This window comes from Bombina bombina, chromosome 5, assembly GCF_027579735.1.
Source record: "Bombina bombina isolate aBomBom1 chromosome 5, aBomBom1.pri, whole genome shotgun sequence".
NCBI lineage: Eukaryota > Metazoa > Chordata > Amphibia > Anura > Bombinatoridae > Bombina > Bombina bombina.
In genome coordinates, this window is record NC_069503.1 from 629920016 (window position 1) to 629943695 (window position 23680).

The 23680-nt window shown below is 35.5% G+C and overlaps 1 protein-coding gene across 1 annotated transcript in view; it reads right to left on the bottom strand.

The window, feature by feature from the left end:
- Window positions 1-21729: 21729 nt before the first annotated feature.
- LOC128660660 (poly(rC)-binding protein 3-like) overlaps window positions 21730-23680 on the bottom strand; it is a 282926-nt gene continuing 280975 nt past the window's right edge. The window contains exon 14 of the mRNA XM_053714597.1: window positions 21730-22548. Within this exon, the coding sequence (XP_053570572.1) occupies window positions 22536-22548 (13 nt within the window). The 3' untranslated portion in view covers window positions 21730-22535. The remainder of the gene's footprint in view (window positions 22549-23680) is intronic.

Sequence of the window (23680 nt, forward strand, 5' to 3'; positions counted from 1 at the left end):
TTCTAAATTGGCTAATGTGTTTTTATGGACATCACAGCAGTTTACTTTCTAGGGATAAGCAATTTTCCGACAGAACATCTCAGTCAAGAAGAGGTCTGCCTGTGTGATAATAGAACCTCCATAGAATGAGTTTTCTTCATCTAATACATTGATGTAGAATACCAATAATAACGATATTAGCAGTAACTTTTTTTTTGTTTCCACTTCTTTAGCAGCAGTCAGATATATCTTCTAAGGAACTATGCAAAGCACAATGTTACTGAACCTTGTATTTATTGTTTTTGAAGTAATTCACTGGTGAGTGTTATGAATCAAAATAAATGAAAATTAAATCATAGCTACTGTAAATTCTATATTGAGTCTCACTTATTTTTACTTATAATTATGGTAAGTATGATTTAATTTCCCTTTAACGTATGTTTGCTTATTTTACATTTGAAAAATAGCATTTAGTCCAAGAAAGAAACACATATCAGTTTATAATTGTTTTCCAAAAAATATTACAATGTAATATTACAATTAATGTGTTCTGTACTTTGATAAAAAAAAATTCTGTATTTGATTACTGTTTTAAAAATCAACTGTTAGGTGTCACTCTTTGTTAAACAATTGCTGTATTCATGAATATGTCAATATATGTCTATCAGAGCAACTGAAAATTATGTGTATTAATTGGTTTTAAGTAGATCTAAAAATATTTTGTCACATTGTGGTTAAACTTTTTGAGGACTACTGTGAAATTACATCAGAGGTGTTAAAACATATAATGGCTTGAGTTCCAGCAATTCATTTTAGATGGGTATGAAATTATTTTGGGCAAGATTACCTGCAGTGTTGGAATCTACCTCACTAAGGCCTAGATTTGGAGTTTGGCGTTAGCCGTGAAAACCAGCGTTAGAGGCTCCTAACGCTGGTTTTAGGCTACCTCCGGTATTTGGAGTCACTCAAAATAGGGTCTAACGCTCACTTTTCAGCCGCAACTTTTCCATACCGCAGATCCCCTTACGTAAATTGCGTATCCTATATTATAGGGTCTTGCAGACCTCCGACGCGGAACATCCTCTTCTCCCGATGCCTACTAGCCGAATGACGGTTCCTTTAAGGGACGTCATCCAAGATGGCATCCCTCGAATTCCGATTGGCTGATAGGATTCTATCAGCCAATCGGAATTAAGGTAGGAATATTCTGATTGGCTGATGGAATCAGCCAATCAGAATCAAGTTCAATCCGATTGGCTGATCCAATCAGCCAATCAGATTGAGCTCGCATTCTATTGGCTGATCGGAACAGTCATTCGGCTAGTAGGCGTCGGGAGAAGAGGATGTTCCGCGTCGGAGGTCTGCAAGATGGATCCGGAAGAAAGAAGATTGAAGATGCCGTTGATAGAAGACTTCATCCGGATCATGGACCTCTTCAGCTCCCGCTTGGATGAAGACTTCATCCGGATCATGGACCTCTTCAGCTCCCGCTTGGATGAAGACTTCAGCCGGATCATGGACCTCTTCAGCCCCCCGCTTGGGCTTGGATCAGGACATCGGAGGAGCTCTTCAGGACGGATCGGTGAACCTGGTATGGTGAAGATAAGGTAGGAAGATCTTCAGGGGCTTAGTGTTAGGTTTATTTAAGGGGGGTTTGGGTTAGATTAGGGGTATGTGGGTGGTGGGTTGTAATGTTGGGGGGGGTATTGTATGTTTATTTTTTTACAGGCAAAAGAGCTGAACTTCTTGGGGCATGCCCCGCAAAGGGCCCTGTTCAGGGCTGGTAAGGTAAAAGAGCTTTAAACTGTAGTAATTTAGAATAGGGTAGGGCATTTTTTATTGTGGGGGTCTTTGTTATTTTATTAGGGGGCTTAGAGTAGGTGTAATTAGTTTAAAATTGTTGTAATATTTTTCTTATGTTTGTAAATATTTTTTTATTTTTTGTAACTTAGTTCTTTTTTATTTTTTGTACTTTAGTTAGTTTATTTCATTGTAGTTATTTGTAGGAATTGTATTTAATTAATTTATTGATAGTGTAGTGTTAGGTTAATTGTAGGTAATTGTAGGTAGTTTATTTAATTAATTTATTGATAGTGTAGTGTTAGGTTTAATTGTAACTTAGGTTAGGATTTATTTTACAGGTAATTTTGTAATTATTTTAACTATTTTAGCTATTAAATAGTTCTTAACTATTTAATAGCTATTGTACCTGGTTAAAATAAATACAAAGTTACCTGTAAAATAAATATAAATCCTAAAATAGCTATAATATAATTATAATTTATATTGTAGCTATATTAGGATTTATTTTACAGGTAAGTATTTAGCTTTAAATAGGAATAATTTATTTAATAAGAGTTAATTAATTTCGTTAGATTTAAATTATATTTAACTTAGGGGGGTGTTAGTGTTAGGGTTAGACTTAGCTTTAGGGGTTAATACATTTATTAGAATAGCGGTGAGCTCCAGTCGGCAGATTAGGGGTTAATAATTGAAGTTAGGTGTCGGCGATGTTAGGGAGGGCAGATTAGGGGTTAATACTATTTCTTTCATGTAATTAACAAGAGTCCATGAGCTAGTGACGTATGGGATATACATTCCTACCAGGAGGGGCAAAGTTTCCCAAACCTTAAAATGCCTATAAATACACCCCTCACCACACCCACAAATCAGTTTTTACAAACTTTGCCTCCAAGGGAGGTGGTGAAGTAAGTTTGTGCTAGATTCTACGTTGATATGCGCTCCGCAGCAAGTTGGAGCCCGGTTTTCCTCTCAGCGTGCAGTGAATGTCAGAGGGATGTGAAGAGAGTATTGCCTATTGAATGCAGTGATCTCCTTCTACGGGGTCTATTTCATAAGGTTCTCTGTTATCGGTCGTAGAGATTCATCTCTTACCTCCCTTTTCAGATCGACGATATACTCTTATATTTACCATTTCCTCTACTGATTCTCGTTTCAGTACTGGTTTGGCTTTCTACAAACATGTAGATGAGTGTCCTGGGGTAAGTAAGTCTTATTTTCTGTGACACTCTAAGCTATGGTTGGGCACTTTATTTATAAAGTTCTAAATATATGTATTCAAACATTTATTTGCCTTGACTCAGAATGTTCAACTTTCCTTATTTCCAGACAGTCAGTTTCATATTTGGGATTATGCATTGAATTATCATATTTTTTCTTACCTCAAAAATTTGACTTTTTTCCCTGTGGGCTGTTAGGCTCGCGGGGGCTGAAAATGCTTCATTTTATTGCGTCATTCTTGGCGCGGACTTTTTTGGCGCAAAAATTCTTTTCCGTTTCCGGCGTCATACGTGTCGCCGGAAGTTGCGTCATTTTTTGACGTTATTTTGCGTCAAAGATGTCGGCGTTCCGGATGTGGCGTCATTTTTGGCGCCAAAAACATTTTAGGCGCCAAATAATGTGGGCGTCTTTTTTGGCGCTAAAAAATATGGGCGTCATTTTTGTCTCCACATTATTTAAGTCTCATTATTTATTGCTTCTGGTTGCTAGAAGCTTGTTCACTGGCATTTTTTTTTCCCTTTCCTGAAACTGTCATTTAAGGAATTTGATCAATTTTGCTTTATATGTTGTTTTTTTCTTTTACATATTGCAAGATGTTCCACGTTGCAACTGAGTCAGAAGATACTACAGGAAAATCACTGCACAGTGCTGGAGCTACCAAGCTAAGTCTGCTATAAACTTTTGGTATCTGTTTCTCCAGCTGTTATTTGTATTGCATGTCATGTCAAACTTATTAATGCAGATAAAATTTCCTTTAGTACTATTACATTACCTGTTGCTGTCTGTCAACATCTAATTTTCAGAGTGTTCCTGATAACATAAGAGATTTTATTTTTTAAATCCATTAAGAAGGCTATGTCTGTTATTTCTCCTTCTAGTATACATAAAAGTCTTTTAAAACTTCTCTTTTTTTCAGATGAATTTTTAAATGAACATCATCATTCTGATACTGATAATGGTTCTTCTGGTTCAGAGGTTTCTGTCTCAGAGGTTGATGCTGATAAATCTTTGTATTTGTTCAAGATGGAATTTATTCGTTCTTTACTTAAAGAAGTGTTATTTGCATTAGAAATAGAGGATTCTGGTCCTCTTGATACTAAATGTAAACGTTTAAATAAGGTTTTTAAATCTCCTGTAGTTATTCCAGAAGTGTTTTATCTCCCTGATGCTATTTCTGAAGTAATTTCCAGGGAATGGAATAATTTGGGTAATTTATTTACTCCTTCTAGACGTTTAAGCAAATTATATCCTGTGCCATCTGACAGATTAGAGTTTTTTGGGACAAAAATCCCTAAGGTTATGGGGCTGTCTCTACTCCTGCTAATGTACTACTATTCCTATGGCAGATAGTACTTCATTTAAGGATCCTTTAGATAGGAAAATTGAATCTTTTCTAAGAAAAGCTTACTTATGTTCAGGTAATCTTCTTAGACCTGCTATATTTTTAGCGGATGTTGCTGCAGCTTCAACTTTTTGGTTAGAAGCTTTAGCGCAACAGGTAACAGATCATAATTTTATAGCATTATTATCTATAACATGCTAATTATTTTATTGGTGATACCATCTTTTGATATCATTAGAGTTGATGTCAGGTATATGTCTCTAGCTATTTTAGCTAGAAAAGCTTTATGGATTAAACTTGGAATGCTGACATGTCTTCTAAGTCAACTTTGCTTTCCCTTTCTTTCCAGGGTAAATAATCATTTCGTTCCTTTCCTCACAACAAGGAACAAAAGCCTGATCCTTCATCCTCAGGAGCGGTATCAGTTTGGAAACTATTTCCAGTTTGGAATATATCCAAGCCTTATAGAAACCTATAGTCAGCTCCTAAGTACCTATGAAGGTGCGGCCCTTATTCCAGCTCAGCTGGTATGGGGCAGATTACGTTTTCTTCAAAGAAATTTGGATCAATTCCGTTCTTAATCTCTGGTTTCAGAAACATTGTTTCAGAAAGGTACAGAATTTTTTTCAAAGGTTCTCGGTGCCCTTCTTCTGTAATCAGAGAATAGGGTTTTGGTATTTCCTTATTTGGACGATATCTTGGTACTTGCTCAGTCTTCTCATTTTCGAAGAATCTCATACGAATCGACTTGTGTTGTTTCTTCAAGTTCATGGTTGGAGGATCAATTTACCATTCAGTTCATTGATTCCTCAGACAAGGGTAACCTTTTTAGGTTTCTAGATAAATTCAGTGTCTATGACTCTGTTCTTGTCAGACAAGAGAAGTTTAACATTGATATCAGCTTGTCAAAACCTTCAGTCACAATCATTCCCTTTGGTAGCCTTATGCATGGAAATGTTGGGTCTTAGGACTGCCGCATCAGATGCGATCTCCTTTGCTCGTTTTCACATGCGACCTCTTCAGCTCTGTATGCTGAACCATTGGTGCAGGGATTACTCAAAGATATCTCAATTAATATCTTTAAACCGATTTTACGACACTCTCTGACATGGTGGACAGATCACCATCGTTTAGTTCAGGGGGCTTCTTTGTTCTTCCGACCTGGACTATAATCTCAACAGATTCAAGTCTTACAGGTTGGGGAGCTGTGTGGGGGTCTCTGACGGCACAAGGGGTTTGGGAATCTCAGGAGGTGAGATTTCCGATCAATATTTTGGAACTCCGTGCAATTTTCAGAGCTCTTCAGTCTTGGCCTCTTCTGAAGAGAGAGTTGTTCATTGTTTTCAGATAAGACAATGTCACAACTGTGGCATACATCAATCATCAAGGAGGGACTCACAGTCCTCTGGCTATGAAAGAAGTATCTCGAATTTTGGTTTGGGCGGAATCCAGCTCCTGTCTAATCTCTGCGGTTTATATCCCAGGTATGGACAATTGGAAAGCGGATTATCTCAGTCGCCAAACGTTGCATCCGGGCGAATGGTCTCTTCACCCAGAGGTATTTCTTCAGATTGTTCAAATGTGGGAACTTCCAGAAATAGATCTGATGGCTTCTCATCTAAACAAGAAACTTCCCAGGTATCTGTCCAGATCCCGGGATCTTCAGGCGGAGGCAGTGGATGCATTTTCACTTCCTTGGAAGTATCATCCTGCCTATATCTTTCCGCCTCTAGTTCTTCTTCCAAGAGTAATTTCCAAGATTCTGAAGGAATGCTCGTTTGTTCTGCTGGTAGCTCCGGCATGGCCTCACAGGTTTTGGTATGCGGATCTTGTCCGGATGGCCTCTTGCCAACCGTGGACTCTTCCGTTAAGACCAGACCTTTTGTCTCAAGGTCCTTTTTTCCATCAGGATCTGAAATCCTTAAATTTAAAGGTATGGAGATTGAACGCTTGATTCTTGGTCAAAGAGGTTTCTCTGACTCTGTGATTAATACTATGTTACAGGCTCGTAAATCTGTATCCAGAGAGATATATTATAGAGTCTGGAAGACTTATATTTCTTGGTGTCTTTCTCATCATTTTTCTTGGCATTCTTTTAGAATACCGAGAATATTACAATTTCTTCAGGATGGTTTAGATAAGGGTTTGTCCGCAAGTTCCTTGAAAGGTCAAATCTCTGCTCTTTCTGTTCTTTTTCACAGAAAGATTGCTATTCTTCCTGATATTCATTGTTTTGTACAAGCTTTGGTTCGTATAAAGCCAGTCATTAAGTCAATTTCTCCTCCTGGAGTTTGAATTTGGTTCTGGGGGCTCTTCAAGCTCCTCCATTTGAACCTATGCATTCATTGGATATTAAATTACTTTCTTGGAAAGTTTTGTTCCTTTTGGCCATCTCTTCTACCAGAAGAGTTTCTGAATTATCTGCTCTTTCTTGTGAGTCTCCTTTTCTGATTCTTCATCAGGATAAGGCGGTGTTGCGAACTTCTTTTGAATTTTACCTAAAGTTGTGAATTCCAACAACATTAGTAGAGAAATTGTGGTTCCTTCATTATGTCCTAATCCTAAGAATTCTAAGGAGAAATCGTTGCATTCTTTGGATGTTGTTAGAGCTTTGAAATCTTTCTGTAAGACTTCTAGTCTATTTGTTATCTTTTCCGGTTCTAGAAAAGGCCAGAAAGCTTCTGCCATTTCTTTGGCATCTTGGTTGAAATCTTTAATTCATCTTGCCTATGTTGAGTCGGGTAAAATTCCGCCTCAGAGAATTACAGCTCATTCTACTAGGTCAGTATCTACTTCCTGGGCGTTTAGGAATGAAGCTTCGGTTGACCAGATCTGCAAAGCAGCAACTTGGTCCTCTTTGCATACTTTTACTAAATTCTACCATTTTGATGTATTTTCTTCTTCTGAAGCAGTTTTTGGTAGAAAAGTTCTTCAGGCAGCGGTTTCAGTTTGAATCTTCTGCTTATGTTTTTTGTTAAACTTTATTTTGGGTGTGGATTATTTTCAGCAGGAATTGGCTGTCTTTATTTTATCCCTCCCTCTCTAGTGACTCTTGTGTGGAAAGATCCACATCTTGGGTAGTCATTATCCCATACGTCACTAGCTCATGGACTCTTGTTAATTACATGAAAGAAAACATAATTTATGTAAGAACTTACCTGATAAATTCATTTCTTTCATATTAACAAGAGTCCATGAGGCCCACCCTTTTTTTGTGGTGGTTATGATTTTTTTGTATAAAGCACAATTATTCCAATTCCTTATTTTATATGCTTCGCACTTTTTTTCTTATCACCCCACTTCTTGGCTATTCGTTAAACTGATTTGTGGGTGTGGTGAGGGGTGTATTTATAGGCATTTTAAGGTTTGGGAAACTTTGCCCCTCCTGGTAGGAATGTATATCCCATACGTCACTAGCTCATGGACTCTTGTTAATATGAAAGAAATGAATTTATCAGGTAAGTTCTTACATAAATTATGTTTTATTATAGGGTTAGTGAGGCGGATTAGGGGTTAATAACTTTATTATAGTAGCGCTCAGGTCCGGTCGGCAGATTAGGGGTTAATAAGTGTAGGCAGGTGGAGGCGACGTTGTGGGGGGCAGATTAGGGGTTAATAAATATAATATAGGGGTCGGCGATGTTAGGGCAGCAGATTAGGGGTACATAGGGATAATGTAAGTAGCGGCGGTTTACGGAGCGGCAGATTAGGGGTTAATAATAATATGCAGGGGTCAGCGATAGCAGGGGCGGCAGATTAGGGGTTAATAAGTGTAAGGTTAGGGGTGTTTAGACTCGGGGTACATGTTAGGGTGTTAGGTGCAGACGTAGGAAGTGTTTCCGCATAGCAAACAATGGGGCTGCGTTAAGAGCTGAACGCGGCTTTTTTGCAGGTGTTAGGTTTTTTTTCAGCTCAAACAGCCCCATTGTTTCCTATGGGAGAATCGTGCACGAGCACGTTTTTGAGGCTGGCCGCTTGCGTAAGCAACTCTGGTATCGAGAGTTGAAGCTGCGTTAAAAATGCTCTACGCTCCTTTTTTGGAGCCTAACGCAGCCTTTATGTGGACTCTCAATACCAGAGTTATTTTTATGGTGCGGCCAGAAAAAAGCCGGCGTTAGTTTTTCGGGTCGTTACTCTCAGAGAGTTTAGCAGCACATATGTTTGCTTTAAATCACTCTAACAGTAAAGAGATTCTATGTGTATTTCCATTTTTCATAAACCAATAAAAAAATGGAACACATTCCATATCTTGCAATGGATGAAGAAATATGCTGCTTCAAATTACTGTAGGACTGTCATGTACACATATGGGGGGGTAGTTATCAACGTGTCAACTTTCCTGCCTTCGCTGGCCCAATACGCACTCCTAAGCTCGCCTCACATCGCCGCCGCGGACCTGAAAAATTTCGTCTAAGTTATCAAATAAAGCTGTCAAAAAGCCGCGCACCAAGTACGGGGCGATGAGCAGCGGACTGTGAGAGTTATCACTCATCCGATCTCGCTGCTCTTCAGCTTTTTCCCAGCTTTATTGCTAGCCTGTCACTAAGCACTCACACTAAACTGCACTGTTCTACCCCCTATACCGGCGCCCCCGGAGCCCCCCGCAACTAAATAAAATGACTAACCCCTAAACCGCCGCTCCTAGACCCTGCCGCAACTCTGATAAATGTATTAACCCCTAAACCGCCACTCCCGGACACCGCCGCAACTCTGATAAATGTATTAACCCCTAAACCGCCGCTCCCGGACACCACTGCCACCTACATTATACCTATTAACCCCTATCCTGCCCCCCCTACACCGTCACCACCTATAATAAATGAATTAACCCCTATCCTGCCCCCCACTACACCGCCGCCACTGTAATAAATTTATTAACCCCTAAACCTAAGTCTAACACTAACCCTAACACCCCCCTAACTTAAATATTAATTAAATAAATCTAAATAATATTTCTATTATGAACTAAATTAATCCTATTTAAAACTAAATACTTACATTTAAAATAAACCCTAATATAGCTACAATATAAATAATAATTATATTGTAGCTATCTTAGGATTTATTTTTTATTTTACAGACAAATTTAAATTTATTTTAACTAGGTACAATAGCTATTAAATAGTTATTAACTAATTAATAGCTTACCTAGCTAAAATAAAGAGAAATTAACCTGTAAAATAAAAACTAACCTAAGTTACAATTACACCTAACACTACACTATACTTAAATAAATTATTCCCATTTAAAACTAAATACTTACCTTTAAAATAAACCCTAATATAGCTACAATATAAATAATAATTATATTGTAGCTATCTTAGGATTTATTTTTATTTTACAGGTAACTTTGTATTTATTTTAGCTAGTTAGAATAGTTATTAAATAGTTATTAACTATTTAATAACTACCTAGCTAAAATAAATACAAAATTACCTGAAAAATAAATCCTAACCTAAGTTACAATTAAACCTAACACTACACTATCATTAAATAAATTAAATAAATTAACTACAAATAACTACAATTAAATACAATTACATAAACTAACTAAAGTACAAAAAAAAAAGCTAAGTTACAAAAAATAAAAAAAATAGGTTACAAACAATTTAAAAATATTACACCAATTTTAAGCTACTTACACCTAATTTAAGCCCCCTAATAAAATAAAAAAAACCCCTAAAATAAAAAAATGCCCTACCCTATTCTAAATTAAAAAAGTTCAAAGCTCTTTTACCTTACCAGCCCTTAAAAGGGCCTTTTGTGGGGGCATGCCCCAAAGAATTCAGCTCTTTTGCCTGTAAAAGAAAAATACAACCCCCCCAACATTAAAACCCACCACCCACATACCCCTAATCTAACCCAAACCCCCCTTAAAATAACCTAACACTAATCCCCTGAAGATCATCCTACTTTTAGTCATCTTCACTCAGCCGAGCAGTGATGGAACTGAAGAGGAGACCCGGAGCGGCAGAAGTTATCATCCAAGGGGCGCTGAAGAAATCTTCCATCCGATGAAGTGATCCTCCAAGCGGCGCTGAAGAATTCTTCCATCCGGGTGATGTCATCTTCCAAGCGGCGCTGAAGAAGCCTTCTATCCGGGCGATGTCATCTTCCAAGCGGGGTCTTCAATCTTCAATCTTCATCCCGTCAACGCGGAACATCCTTCTTTCCCGACAGACTACCGACGAATGAAGGCTCCTTTAAGGGACGTCATCCAAGATGGCGTCCCTTCAATTCCGATTGGCTGATAGGATTCTATCAGCCAATCGGAATTAAGGTAGGAAAAATCTGATTGGCTGATGGAATCAGCCAATCAGATTCAAGTTCAATCCGATTGGCTGATCCAATCAGCCAATCAGATTGAGCTCGCATTCTATTGGCTGTTCCTATCAGCCAATAGTCAATCTGATTGGCTGATTCCATCAGCCAATCAGATTTTTCCTACCTTAATTCCGATTGGCTGATAGAATCCTATCAGCCAATTGGAATTGAAGGGACGCCATCTTGGATGACGTCCCTTAAAGGAGCCTTCATTCGTCGGTAGTCCATCGGGAAAGAAGGATGTTCTGCGTCGGCGGGATGAAGATTGAAGACCCCGCTTGGAAGATGACATCGCCCGGATAGAAGGCTTCTTCATCGCCGCTTGGAAGATGACATCACCCGGATGGAAAAATTCTTCAGTGCCGCTTGGAGGATCACTTCATCGGATGGAAGGTTTCTTCAGCGCCCCTTGGATGATAACTTCTGCCGCTCCGGGTCTCTTCTTCAGTTCCATCGCTGCTCGGCTGAGTGAAGACGACTAAAGGTAGGATGATCTTCAGGGGATTAGTGTTAGGTTATTTTAAGGGGGGTTTGGGTTAGATTAGGGGTATGTGGATGGTGGGTTTTAATGTTGGGGGGGTTGTATTTTTCTTTTACAGGCAAAAGAGCTGAATTTTTTGGGGCATGCCCCCACAAAAGGCCCTTTTAAGGGCTGGTAAGGTAAAAGAGCTTTGAACTTTTTTAATTTAGAATAGGGTAGGGCATTTTTTTATTTTGGGGGGTTTGTTATTTTATTAGGGGGCTTAGATTAGGTGTAAGTAGCTTAAAATTGGTGTAATATTTTTAAAATGTTTGTAATCTATTTTTTTTATTTTTTGTAACTTAGCTTTTTTTTTGTACTTTAGTTAGTTTATGTAATTGTATTTAATTGTAGTTATTTGTAGTTAATTTATTTAATTTATTTAATGATAGTGTAGTCTTAGGTTTAATTGTAACTTAGGTTAGGATTTATTTTACAGGTAATTTTGTATTTATTTTAGCTAGGTAGTTATTAAATAGTTAATAACTATTTAATAACTATTCTAACTAGCTAAAATAAATACAAAGTTACCTGTAAAATAAAAATAATCCTAAAATAGCTACAATATAATTATTATTTATATTGTAGCTATATTAGGGTTTATTTTAAAGGTAAGTATTTAGTTTTAAATAGGAATAATTTATTTAAGTATAGTGTAGTGTTAGGTGTAATTGTAACTTAGGTTAGTTTTTATTTTACAGGTAAATTTCTCTTTATTTTAGCTAGGTAAGCTATTAAATAGTTAATAACTATTTAATAGCTATTGTACCTAGTTAAAATAAGTTTACATTTGCCTGTAAAATAAAAATAAATCCTAAGATAGCTACAATATAATTATTATTTATATTGTAGCTATATTAGGGTTTATTTTAAAGGTAAGTATTTAGTTTTAAATAGGATTAATTTAGTTCATAATAGAAATATTATTTAGATTTATTTAATTAATATTTAAGTTAGGGGGGTGTTAGGGTTAGTGTTAGACTTAGGTTTAGGGGTTAATAGATTTATTACAGTGGCGGCGGTGTACTGGGGGGCAGGATAGGGGTTAATAAATTTATTATAGGTCGCGACGGTGTAGGGGGGGCAGATTAGGGGTTCATAAATTTAATATAGGTTGCGGCAGGGTCAGGGAGCGGCGGTTTAGGGGTTAATACATTTATTATAGTTGCGGTGGGCTCCGGGAGCGGCGGTTTAGGGGTTAATATGTATAGAGTAGCTTGCGGTGGGCTCCGGGAGTGTCGGTTTAGGGGTTAATATGTATAGAGTATCTTGCGGTGGGCTCTGGGAGCGGCGGTTTAGGGGTTAATATGTATAGAGTAGCTTGCGGTGGGCTCCGGGAGCGGCGGTTTAGGGGGTAATAACTTTATTTAGTTGCGGCGGTGTAGGGGGGCAGATTAGGGGTGTTTAGACTCGGGGTACATGTTAGGGTGTTAGGTGTAGACATCTCCCACAGAAATCAATGGGATGTCTGGCAGCAGCGAACTTGTACTTTCGCTATGGTCAGACTCCCATTGATTCCTATGGGATCCGCCGCCTCCAGGGTGGCGGATTGAAAACCAGGTACGCTGGGCCGGAAAAGTGCCGAGCGTAGATGCTAGTTTTTTGATAACTAGCAAAAGTAGTCAGATTGTGCCGCACTTGTGTGCGGAACATCTGTAGTGACGTAAGAATCGATCTGTGTCGGACTGAGTACGGCGGATCTAAGTTTACGTCACAAAATTCTACTTTTGCCGGTGTCTAGCCTTTGATAACTAAGGCGAATCAGCCTCGCCACAAATACGCTGCGGAATTCCAGCGTATTTGAGGTTGACGGCTTGATAACTAGGCCCCATGACCTGCAACAGAACTGTATTAAGGGAATTGGATCCATTAGCTACAAAGCCCAATAATTACAAACAATACAACTGTGTCAAAGGCAACAATGAAAATAATTTATAGAGAGAATATAAAATTCAGTAACTAATACCACTTGCTAGAGCAAATTACAGTTAGATATTTCTGGAAAATATATTCAGTACAGATGGTAAAAAAAGGTGAATACATAAAACAAAAAATAAAAATAATAGTGAAACCCTTTGACAAAAACATTAAGAGATACTCAGAAAATTTAAAACTGATCTATGAATGTTTTTTTTTTAAAGAAAATAAGAAATGTAATGAATTTCATAAGGTTATATGTCTGTCACTGGCTGTTTTTGAAGTAAAAGTTTTAAGATTATTCTTTCTAAGCTCTGAAGTTCCAAAGCTTGCTGAATTCATCCCATTGCAGCATTGTCTGAGAGTCTGAATGTTTCTGTTCAGTTAAAGGGACAGTTTAGTCAAAATTAAACTTTCATGATTCAGATAGGGCATGCAATTTTTAACAACTTTCAAATTTACTTTTATTATGAAATTTGCTTTGTTCTCTTGGTATTCATTGTTGAAGAGCTAAGCCTATGTAGGCTCATATGCTAATTTCTAAGCCCTGGAAGGCCACCTTTTATTGGCCTCCATCTTTTTAAACAATACCATTTTTGCAGTACACTGTCCCTTTAAGTGACTTTATTTCTTTTACAATTACACCTTGTTTTGAGCACTCTGTTTCAGTGGGGATTTTTTCACAAGTAAAATCTTACCATGAAAATGTGAGATAAAGCATGATTAATACATACTACTAATTCAATCTCTTTTCACTTAAAGTAAGGCATGTGGAGGCTTTTTTTTCTTGGGACCAGATTTTCACACTATAAACAATCTATGTTGACTATATGTGAACTGAATCTTGAAGGAAGTATCTTTAACAGGACAGGATGCCAAGACAACTTGTGAAGATTCTTCCTAAAATTATAAAAACATTTGTTGATCTGTGTAACATCCCAGATGCACTAGAGCAAACATCTCGAATTTGGCCCTCCCTAGGTTTTGGAACTAAATTTCCCATGATGCTCATCCAGCATATCAGCTGGCTGAGCATCATGGGAAATGTAGTTCCAAAACCTCTGGAGGGCCACGTTTGACAATGTCTGCACTAGAGTCATCAAATGTGCTAATTGTTGGGGATGTATTGGTGCAAGTTCTATTTCAGAATAATTTAATATTCTAAGTATATTTTAAAGAGTCTCAAAACCAAGGCCGTTTCCAAACAACAGTTCCTTTAGGCACAAATTACTCTAAATATGCTTAATGATATTACTACCCTTGGCAAAACATGAACATAGCTATATTTTAGAAGCTAGTAGAATTTATGATAGAGTTTATGATGAGGGGTAGGGTCAGTTACTAGTGGTGTTCCTCGAGGGTCAGTGTTGTTTAACATGTTTATCAGTGATATTGGAAATCAGCTTCAGGGGAAGGTTTGTTTGTTTGCTGATGATACAACAATTTATAACAGAGTTGATGACCCAGGAGGGGTTGATCAAATGAACAGTGATATTAAAAAACTGGAGAACTGGGTAAATAAATGGGATAAGAAATGTAATATTACCAAGAGCAAAATTATGCATATAGGATCCAAAGACCCAAAGGTCAATTATAGTCTCAATGGTACATTACTGACTGTAACTAAAGAGCAACAGGATTTGCGAATTATTATTTTAGATGATTTAAAATGTGGTACACAATGCAGCAGTGCAGCCAGTAAGGCCAGTCGAATACTTGGTTGAATTGGGAGAGGTATTAGTAGCAGAAAGGTTCTTATGCCACTTTACAGATCATTAGTTAGGCCTCATCTGGAATCCTGTGTACAGTGCTGGAGATCATATTTTCAGAAATATATAGACTAGAAACTTTCCAAAGGAGGGCTACTAAAATGGTTCACGGTCTAAAATATATAACACGTACAAAGAAATATTCTATGACCTAAATATGTATAGTTTAAAGGAGAAAGGGGAAAGAGGTGACATCATAGAAACCTTCAAATATATGAAAGGACTCAATAAAGTGGAAGCTGAAAGCATTTTCCACAAAAAACTAATTGCCAAAACAAGGGGTCACAATCTTAAGTTAGAGGGTAAAAGATTCAGGAGAAATGTCAGAAAGCATTTTTTTACAGAGAGGGTGGTAGATTCATGGAATAAACTTCCAACTGAAGTGGTAAACACAAAGACTGTAAAGGAATTTAAAAATGCCTTGGACATGCATGAGATTATCCTAAGAAAAAAGTAACATGTAATATGGGTAGACTTGAAATTCTATGTTTCTATGATTGTTTGTAGAGAACAGAAAAGTTTCAGCACTCATAATGTAAGATAATAACCAAGTTGCATTGCTTGACCAGCCAGCCAGATGTCCTTCTGACTGAAAGTACTCTCTTGGCATCAGTTAACATTACCTAATAACAAATGTGTATGTTTCTATTAATATCATTTTTTTTTTAACAATTAAATTCCACAACATAAATATTGGCAAATTTTGTTGTGTCAAATTCTCATCTTGACATTCCAGTCAACCCCAATGTTAAGTTGTATCTACAGCATTTTTTTAGAAGCATTTTATCCTTTACAACGGTCCTGCATATTACACAAACGAAGAAGAAACACAGGATTAAATTAAATAATTTACATTTATTCTTGAAATGTTTTAGTTCAAAATTCTGGGGATGCACCAGGCTTGATTGTCTTCAAAGATTTGTTTATCCAGACTGAAAAAAAGGTTTTCTGTTTTTCATATTATTTCTCCATATGGTGATAGCTTCTTCAACAGACAGCTTTAATAGTCTTTCTCTTTGTCACCTATATTTATTTCAGTTCATACAATGAAAGTCACACACAAACATATATATCAAGCAATGTCTTCATTCAAAGAGCCCATTAAAAACATGATTTCACAGAGTCTAAGAATCCTTAAAAATATAAAAGTACCAGGACTCCATATGTACAATGCTTTTCTTTATTTTGAAACAATAAAAAATGTTGACTTCATCATACCAATATTTTTTGTTTTGTTTGAGTTTATTGCAGAAGGGATGTCCAAATCTGCTATTCAAGGACCTCATACATTTAAGAAACTATTTTATTGATCACAATAAATCTAATCTGAACAACTGAACCTGGTTAGCTTATTTAGAAGAAATCTGAAATACTATTAGGTTTACAGAGCTTATTGACTGTAATTTCTTTACCCCTGCTGTAAAGTATAGTGTGAATTAATGGCTGTGTACTAAGGTCATACAAAGTTGGTCTTCAAGGTCAGCAGACAGTCCATGAATTTTTGTTACCACTGCAAATTACGTATGTCTTTAAACATTTAACTCCCACAATTCTGACCTACTTAACCAACTTCAGGACAATATTTGGACACCTTACACATATACAACATCCCTGCACATACACAATAAACTATATAGAAATAGTAATATTATGCCTCTCTCTGTAATCCATGCTTGCAACTATACTTATAATATTCCCATTAGGGTGTGTGTGTGTTTTTTTTAAAGATTTAATGTATTATGTTTTTGTATATACTTTTGTAGCTTCATATTTTTTCCAGATACATATTTTGTTCGCACAACGTATAAATCAGAGCCACTTGAATTTTACATTGCTTAGTAGTTTGGAATTAGAAATTATGTTTCTTATTTAATTGCTTATTTAGTTTATCTTGTGACCCTGCTCAAAAAATACCTATACCTCACAAGGGGCTAGATTACAAGTAGAGCGCTAATTTATCACACGCCTGCAAATGGGCAAATTTGCCATTACAAGTGGCTGGTTATTGCTACCTCGAGCTCTCTGTAGCAATTAGCACTAATAAAATTAACCAGAGATCAGATCTCTGGTTAATTTTAGAAATATGCTCCAAATGCCCCCAAAATACAGTGTAGTGTATTTTATTAAAAAATATAAATTGTACCATTTTAATTTTTTTAATAAAATAACTGCATTAGGCAGTATTTTGGGGGTAAAGTTGGTTGGAGTGGGGTGTGGCACTGAAAAGTTCCTTTAGTTTGCAGTCTATGGGAAATGTGTGTTCCCTGTAAATATATATGTATATGCTTATATACATAAATATTTACGTGTTAATATGTATATACACATATTCACACATAACTATATATGTATATAAGCATATACATATTTATTTATATTTGCTGCGCCACTTACCCCCTTCGATGCGCTTAGGTTCTGATGCTGTCAATGACGGCATTAGAACGAAGCTCCCATTGGGACCTAAGGAATTGTGCTAAACTTGTAATACCAGCCACATTAGCGGGCACTGGTATTACTCAGTGGAGTGCTAATATCGCTTGTGTGCAAGTGATATTTAGTGCTTCACTTTTAATCTAGCCCAAAATAATTTATTTGGAAGTTTGGCAAATTATGTGTATGTATGTTTCCATTACTTTGCCGTACAATTACAAGTAAATTGTGAAACATTTCAAGACTTCTCAAATTAAGTGTTTAGATAAAATGTGTTTTTTTTTCCATGCAAAATATTTCATGCAGTTTTTAATTCAACATTGAGAATTGCTTAAGGATATTTTTCTATCACAATGATTAAAGGCATATGAAACCCAAAAATGTAGTTTTGTTATTCACACAGAGCATACAATTTTTTTTTAAAAAAAGTTTCCAATTTCTATTATCAAATTCTTTGTTGAAGAGATACCTAGGTAGGTGTCTAGAGGACTATATGGCAGGAAATAGTGCTGCCATCTAGTGCTCAAGAAAGGGGCAGGCTTCTAGGATTACATCCCTGCTTTTAAAGAAAAGGTATTAAGAGAATAAAAAGAAAATGATGGAAGTAAATTAGAAGGTTGTTTAAAACTGCTGCTCTGTCTGTATCATGAAAGAAAATGTTTGAGTTTCATATCCCTTTAAACAGAGAGTGTTGTTTGGACCAGAAATGACCTTTATTAGTTGCCTAATAAAAGTTTTTTACCATCTAAATGACACGCTTAGATTTCCTAATTTGCTTGGTAGGAATCATAAATCCAGATAAAAAGCTGTTTATCTCAATACATCATCAAATTTTAAAGGGACACTGAACCCAATTTTTTTTCTTTCGTGATTAAGATAGAGCATGCAATTTTAAGCAACTTTCTAATTTACTCCTATTATCAATTTTTCTTTGTTCTCTTGCTATCTTTATTTGAAAAAGAAAGTCCAGAACCTTGGACAGTACTTGTTTATTGGTGGATGAATTTATCCACCAATCATCAAGAAAAACCCAGGTTGTTCACGAAAATGGGCTGGCATCTAAACTTACATTCTTGCTTTTCAAATAAAGAAACCAAGAGAATGAAGAACATTTGCTCATAGGAGTAAATTAGAAAGTTGCTTAAAATTGCATGCTCTATCTGAATCACAAAAGAAAAAATTTGGGTTCAGTGTCCCTTTAATATACATTTTTATGTAGAACTATGCAGCATAATGAGCTATGGTATGGTACCTTTAAATATTTGCCATATTTAAAGGTACCATACCATAGATGGGTACAATACCTTCTTTGGAAATTATGATATCTTACAGCGCTGCGTTTGGTGACCTCTTGCTCCTGTCTGCAGTGGGTCCCCCAAGATCACCCACTAGGTAAATAGGTTATATAGAATGAATAGAGAGGAGCGCCAAAAGAGGCAGGGTCTGATATGTGTATTGCTAGATCTTAGGTTCGTATAGCTTTGGCTTAGTATTGGAATGGTCTCTATGTGTATATCATAGAAATAAATCTAAAAGTAGGTTATGGTATATATGACACAAAATGTTTATTACAATTAACACGAAAAACGTATATAGGTTCATACAATAAAAACAGACGTTATATAGTTAAAACAATAGGATGTATAGTTAAAATCATAAAATACAACCTTACAAATTAAAAACAACAATTAAGTACATGGATCCATGTGGCCACAATTCTAAGAAGACATGGCCTAGGGCAATCTAAAAGGTAAATATAGTTGACTGTATATAATATGGTAGGTTGTTTCACTGGCGTGTTTTGCACAGTGATGTGAGTACAAAAATGTTATTTTAACATAAGTACAAGAATGTCACTTTAAACATAATAATTGTGATAAATGTGTAGTGTAAAAAAGTGAGTATGGTGGTAAGATAGAAGAAAAATATATAAAAAAAAAAAAAAAACAGTTCCAAAATAAAATTTGCAATAACTTGTCAGTGAGCACTTGAAATATACACCACAAATAAATACAAATACAAATGTGATCCAAAAGATGTGATCCAAAAAATGTGTGTGTACAAAAGTGTAGGTGTGTAAAAAATGGTGTAAATAAAGAAAGGTAAAAATCTCAAATGCCTAAAAACCTTTTCTGCACAACTCAAAAATATTGTGAGCAACAAATATGTGTACAAATCGAACAATGTAGACTAAAAACTTCTGAGGTGTATATGTCCCTAGAGTTCAGTCCATATGATGAAATGTTCCTTTAAAATTCCTGAGTTGAAATCCTAAGGATGTATATAAGTTCAAGTTCTGTAGATGTATTGAAGATCCAATTGTGAAAAATAAAATTTATATAAAAAAATATATGTGAAAGTGAAAATGTGAAAGTGTAATCCTATAAAAAGTGATGAGTTACAGGTTAAAAATAATGAAAAAATATAAAAAATGGAGATAAAAATGGAGATAAAAATAATGATACTCCGGAAATTCCTCAAGACCTACAAAAAAACACAAATACTAACATAGTGTGATACTGTTTGGGTATTCTTAGAAATAATAGGAATATAACTCACCATCTATTTTGTCAACGCGTTTCGGCCTGCCAAGGAGGCCTTTCTCAAGACTGAGAAAGGCCTCCTTGGCAGGCCGAAACGCGTTGACAAAATAGATGGTGAGTTATATTCCTATTATTTCTAAGAATACCCAAACAGTATCACACTATGTTAGTATTTGTGTTTTTTTGTAGGTCTTGAGGAATTTCCGGAGTATCATTATTTTTATCTCCATTTTTATCTCCATTTTTTATATTTTTTCATTATTTTTAACCTGTAACTCATCACTTTTTATAGGATTACACTTTCACATTTTCACTTTCACATATATTTTTTTATATAAATTTTATTTTTCACAATTGGATCTTCAATACATCTACAGAACTTGAACTTATATACATCCTTAGGATTTCAACTCAGGAATTTTAAAGGAACATTTCATCATATGGACTGAACTCTAGGGACATATACACCTCAGAAGTTTTTAGTCTACATTGTTCGATTTGTACACATATTTGTTGCTCACAATATTTTTGAGTTGTGCAGAAAAGGTTTTTAGGCATTTGAGATTTTTACCTTTCTTTATTTACACCATTTTTTACACACCTACACTTTTGTACACACACATTTTTTGGATCACATCTTTTGGATCACATTTGTATTTGTATTTATTTGTGGTGTATATTTCAAGTGCTCACTGACAAGTTATTGCAAATTTTATTTTGGAACTGTTTTTTTTTTTTTTTTTTTTTTTTTTTTATATTTTTCTTCTATCTTACCACCATACTCACTTTTTTACACTACACATTTATCACAATTATTATGTTTAAAGTGACATTCTTGTACTTATGTTAAAATAACATTTTTGTACTCACATCACTGTGCAAAACACGCCAGTGAAACAACCTACCATATTATATACAGTCAACTATATTTACCTTTTAGATTGCCCTAGGCCATGTCTTCTTAGAATTGTGGCCACATGGATCCATGTACTTAATTGTTGTTTTTAATTTGTAAGGTTGTATTTTATGATTTTAACTATACATCCTATTGTTTTAACTATATAACGTCTGTTTTTATTGTATGAACCTATATACGTTTTTCGTGTTAATTGTAATAAACATTTTGTGTCATATATACCATAACCTACTTTTAGATTTATTTCTATGATATACACATAGAGACCATTCCAATACTAAGCCAAAGCTATACGAACCTAAGATCTAGCAATACACATATCAGACCCTGCCTCTTTTGGCGCTCCTCTCTATTCATTCTATATACAATACCTTCTTTTATGTATATTGAGATTGATATATATATACATACAATTTGTATTTGTTAAGCAAAGTAATTTACAAAATTAGTATACATATTTTGATGGTGGTCTTTTACCCTACTATGAGTATAGGTATGGGTTTCATATCTATGTAAGCAGACAATTTCCTGTCCTCCATTTCCATATTGGTTGAAAGTTGTCATGACACCATTGCCAGCAATATATTTAATACTGAAATATCCTTATAATTAAATTTACTCTACAGTATTAGATGCTCACTTATAGGGCACCATGTAAACCATGTAAAAATCCCTTGTGATCCTGTTTTTTTTTATTTTGTCATTTTTATTATACTTGTTCAGACGAGATTTTACAAATTTTAGTCTTGAGTAAAGGTCTCTCTCTAGTAAACAAACTTGGCAATGTGGAATTTTGCTTACTGGAATGAAAAGGTAGATGGCTGTGATAAACCATCATCACCATGATGAGTGTCCCACGGACAGAAATTCAGAATTACAAACTCGGCATATTGTCAAATAATGTGTCATAGAGGTAAGCAACTCAAGTGCGACTGGTTAAAAAAGGAATAAAACAAAAGATCAAAAGGTTTATATTGGTAGAAATACTATTACTTTAATAAAGAACACCACTACAACACTGGTGTTGTTCCATTTCTGCATCCAGTACACATTCCTAAAAAAAAAATGGGTTATAACCTCCCTTTTTACCAAGATGCTCATAATAATTATCCAAGTTACCTTACTCGCTGCATATCTTAGAACAGACTACTGAATACACTTAAAACCATTATAACGGAAATTGTGACACAGAAAAACATTGTTGCATGCGGCTGATAATGCAAATAACAATATTTGGCATTCTTTTTTTTTCTATCCACTTGTACATTGTATGAGCGGCACACATTTTTCACTCTGTACCAAAGTCACATAATATAGGATACAGTGTATAGTCTTGGCCAGAATAAAATATAGTTATGAAAAATTATGGCTATTTCAACAAATTGTCATTTTACAGCCACCCGCACTAGAAAATAAATATACAATATAGTATCTTAGGGCAGTGCAAATACATTTTACTAGTTTAGCATTTACAGTGTATAAGTCTTTGCTTGTTTTTTCATCTATAAGTCATCCCATTTTATAAAACATTTTTGTTCATCTTTCAAGCAAGTTTCTATTTCATTCTTAGTAGAATGACCATTCACCAACACAATGACATTCTACAAACTATTGCCGATTTAATAATTACTTCCAATGAAAAGAACATAGCAGAAATGGTGGCTCTATCCAACTCCTTAGTCAAGCAGTAAACCTCGATGGACACAAAATTTCTTGACGTTTCAAGGAGATGAAGGCCGGATGTAAAGCTGAATCCATAGGAATTTATTCATATTCACCAAAAGAAACTGCAAAAAAAAGAGAAAAGTTTTCTTACAGTTTTATTGATGAATATGGGATTTCACAAAATATACGCTTTAATATTTTAAGGAAAATATTTTCTATTTTTGAAGAGGGATGGAGGAAAATTGACACCGTATTGTGAAAAAAAAATGTCTGTCTACTGAATAATGTTTAAAACTTGTATAAAGTACAAGTATTAAATATTTGGATGTTGTATAAAAAAATTACTGAATGAAAAGATTATAAATACATAAAAATAAAAATAAAACAATCACAAAATATTTTTAATCATAATGCTTTTGTCCTTTCTTATGGTAATTTTCCCCCCAGGATAGTTCATTTCCATGTAATATTGACTCATTTTAAGTGAGCAGACTACCAACATTTTAGTGATGTGTTTTTTTTTCAGGGAGAGGTGAACACTCAATCATGTTACTTTCTCTTCTTCTTCTTTTACTTATTAATTTTTAACACAGGAACATAAAGCATGAGGATGAATAAAGTCTATTTGGTTAAACCTTTACTAATAATTTGAGCAGAAGTGATAAAATCTGAGCTATTTCATAATAATATTTCTTAAGATACATGATTTTGGCAATTATAATAATATTAAGTCTTTACAGTAAAAACCAAGAACTTGGTGTGATACTCTGGGGGAGATTTATCAAGCAACCGATGCTGTTTGCTCCGCCCAATGTTTCTGACTCGCCCGAAACATAAGTTAAGAAGAAGCAGTCGTAGAGGTTGCGGACTGCAATCATCCCGATCAGATACGATAGGGATGATTGACACTCCCTGCTAGCGACCGCGAATATGCAGGAGGCGGCATTGCACAAGCATTTCACCAGAAATGCTTGTGCAATGTTAAATGCCCACAGAGTATGCTGTTGGCATTTAGCGATGTCGGGCGAACATGATTCTCTACAGCGAATCATGTCTGCCCGCCATTTGATAATTCGGCCCCTCGGTCTTTAACCTAATTTATTTTAAATGGAATATGCCAATCAACTAAGTATTATTTTCTTTTGAAGCATTGCATACATTTTTAACAAGAAATAAGTTAATATATAAACATATTTTTCTAGCCGAAAATATATTTTTGATAATCGGATTTTATTACATATATTTGATGCAACA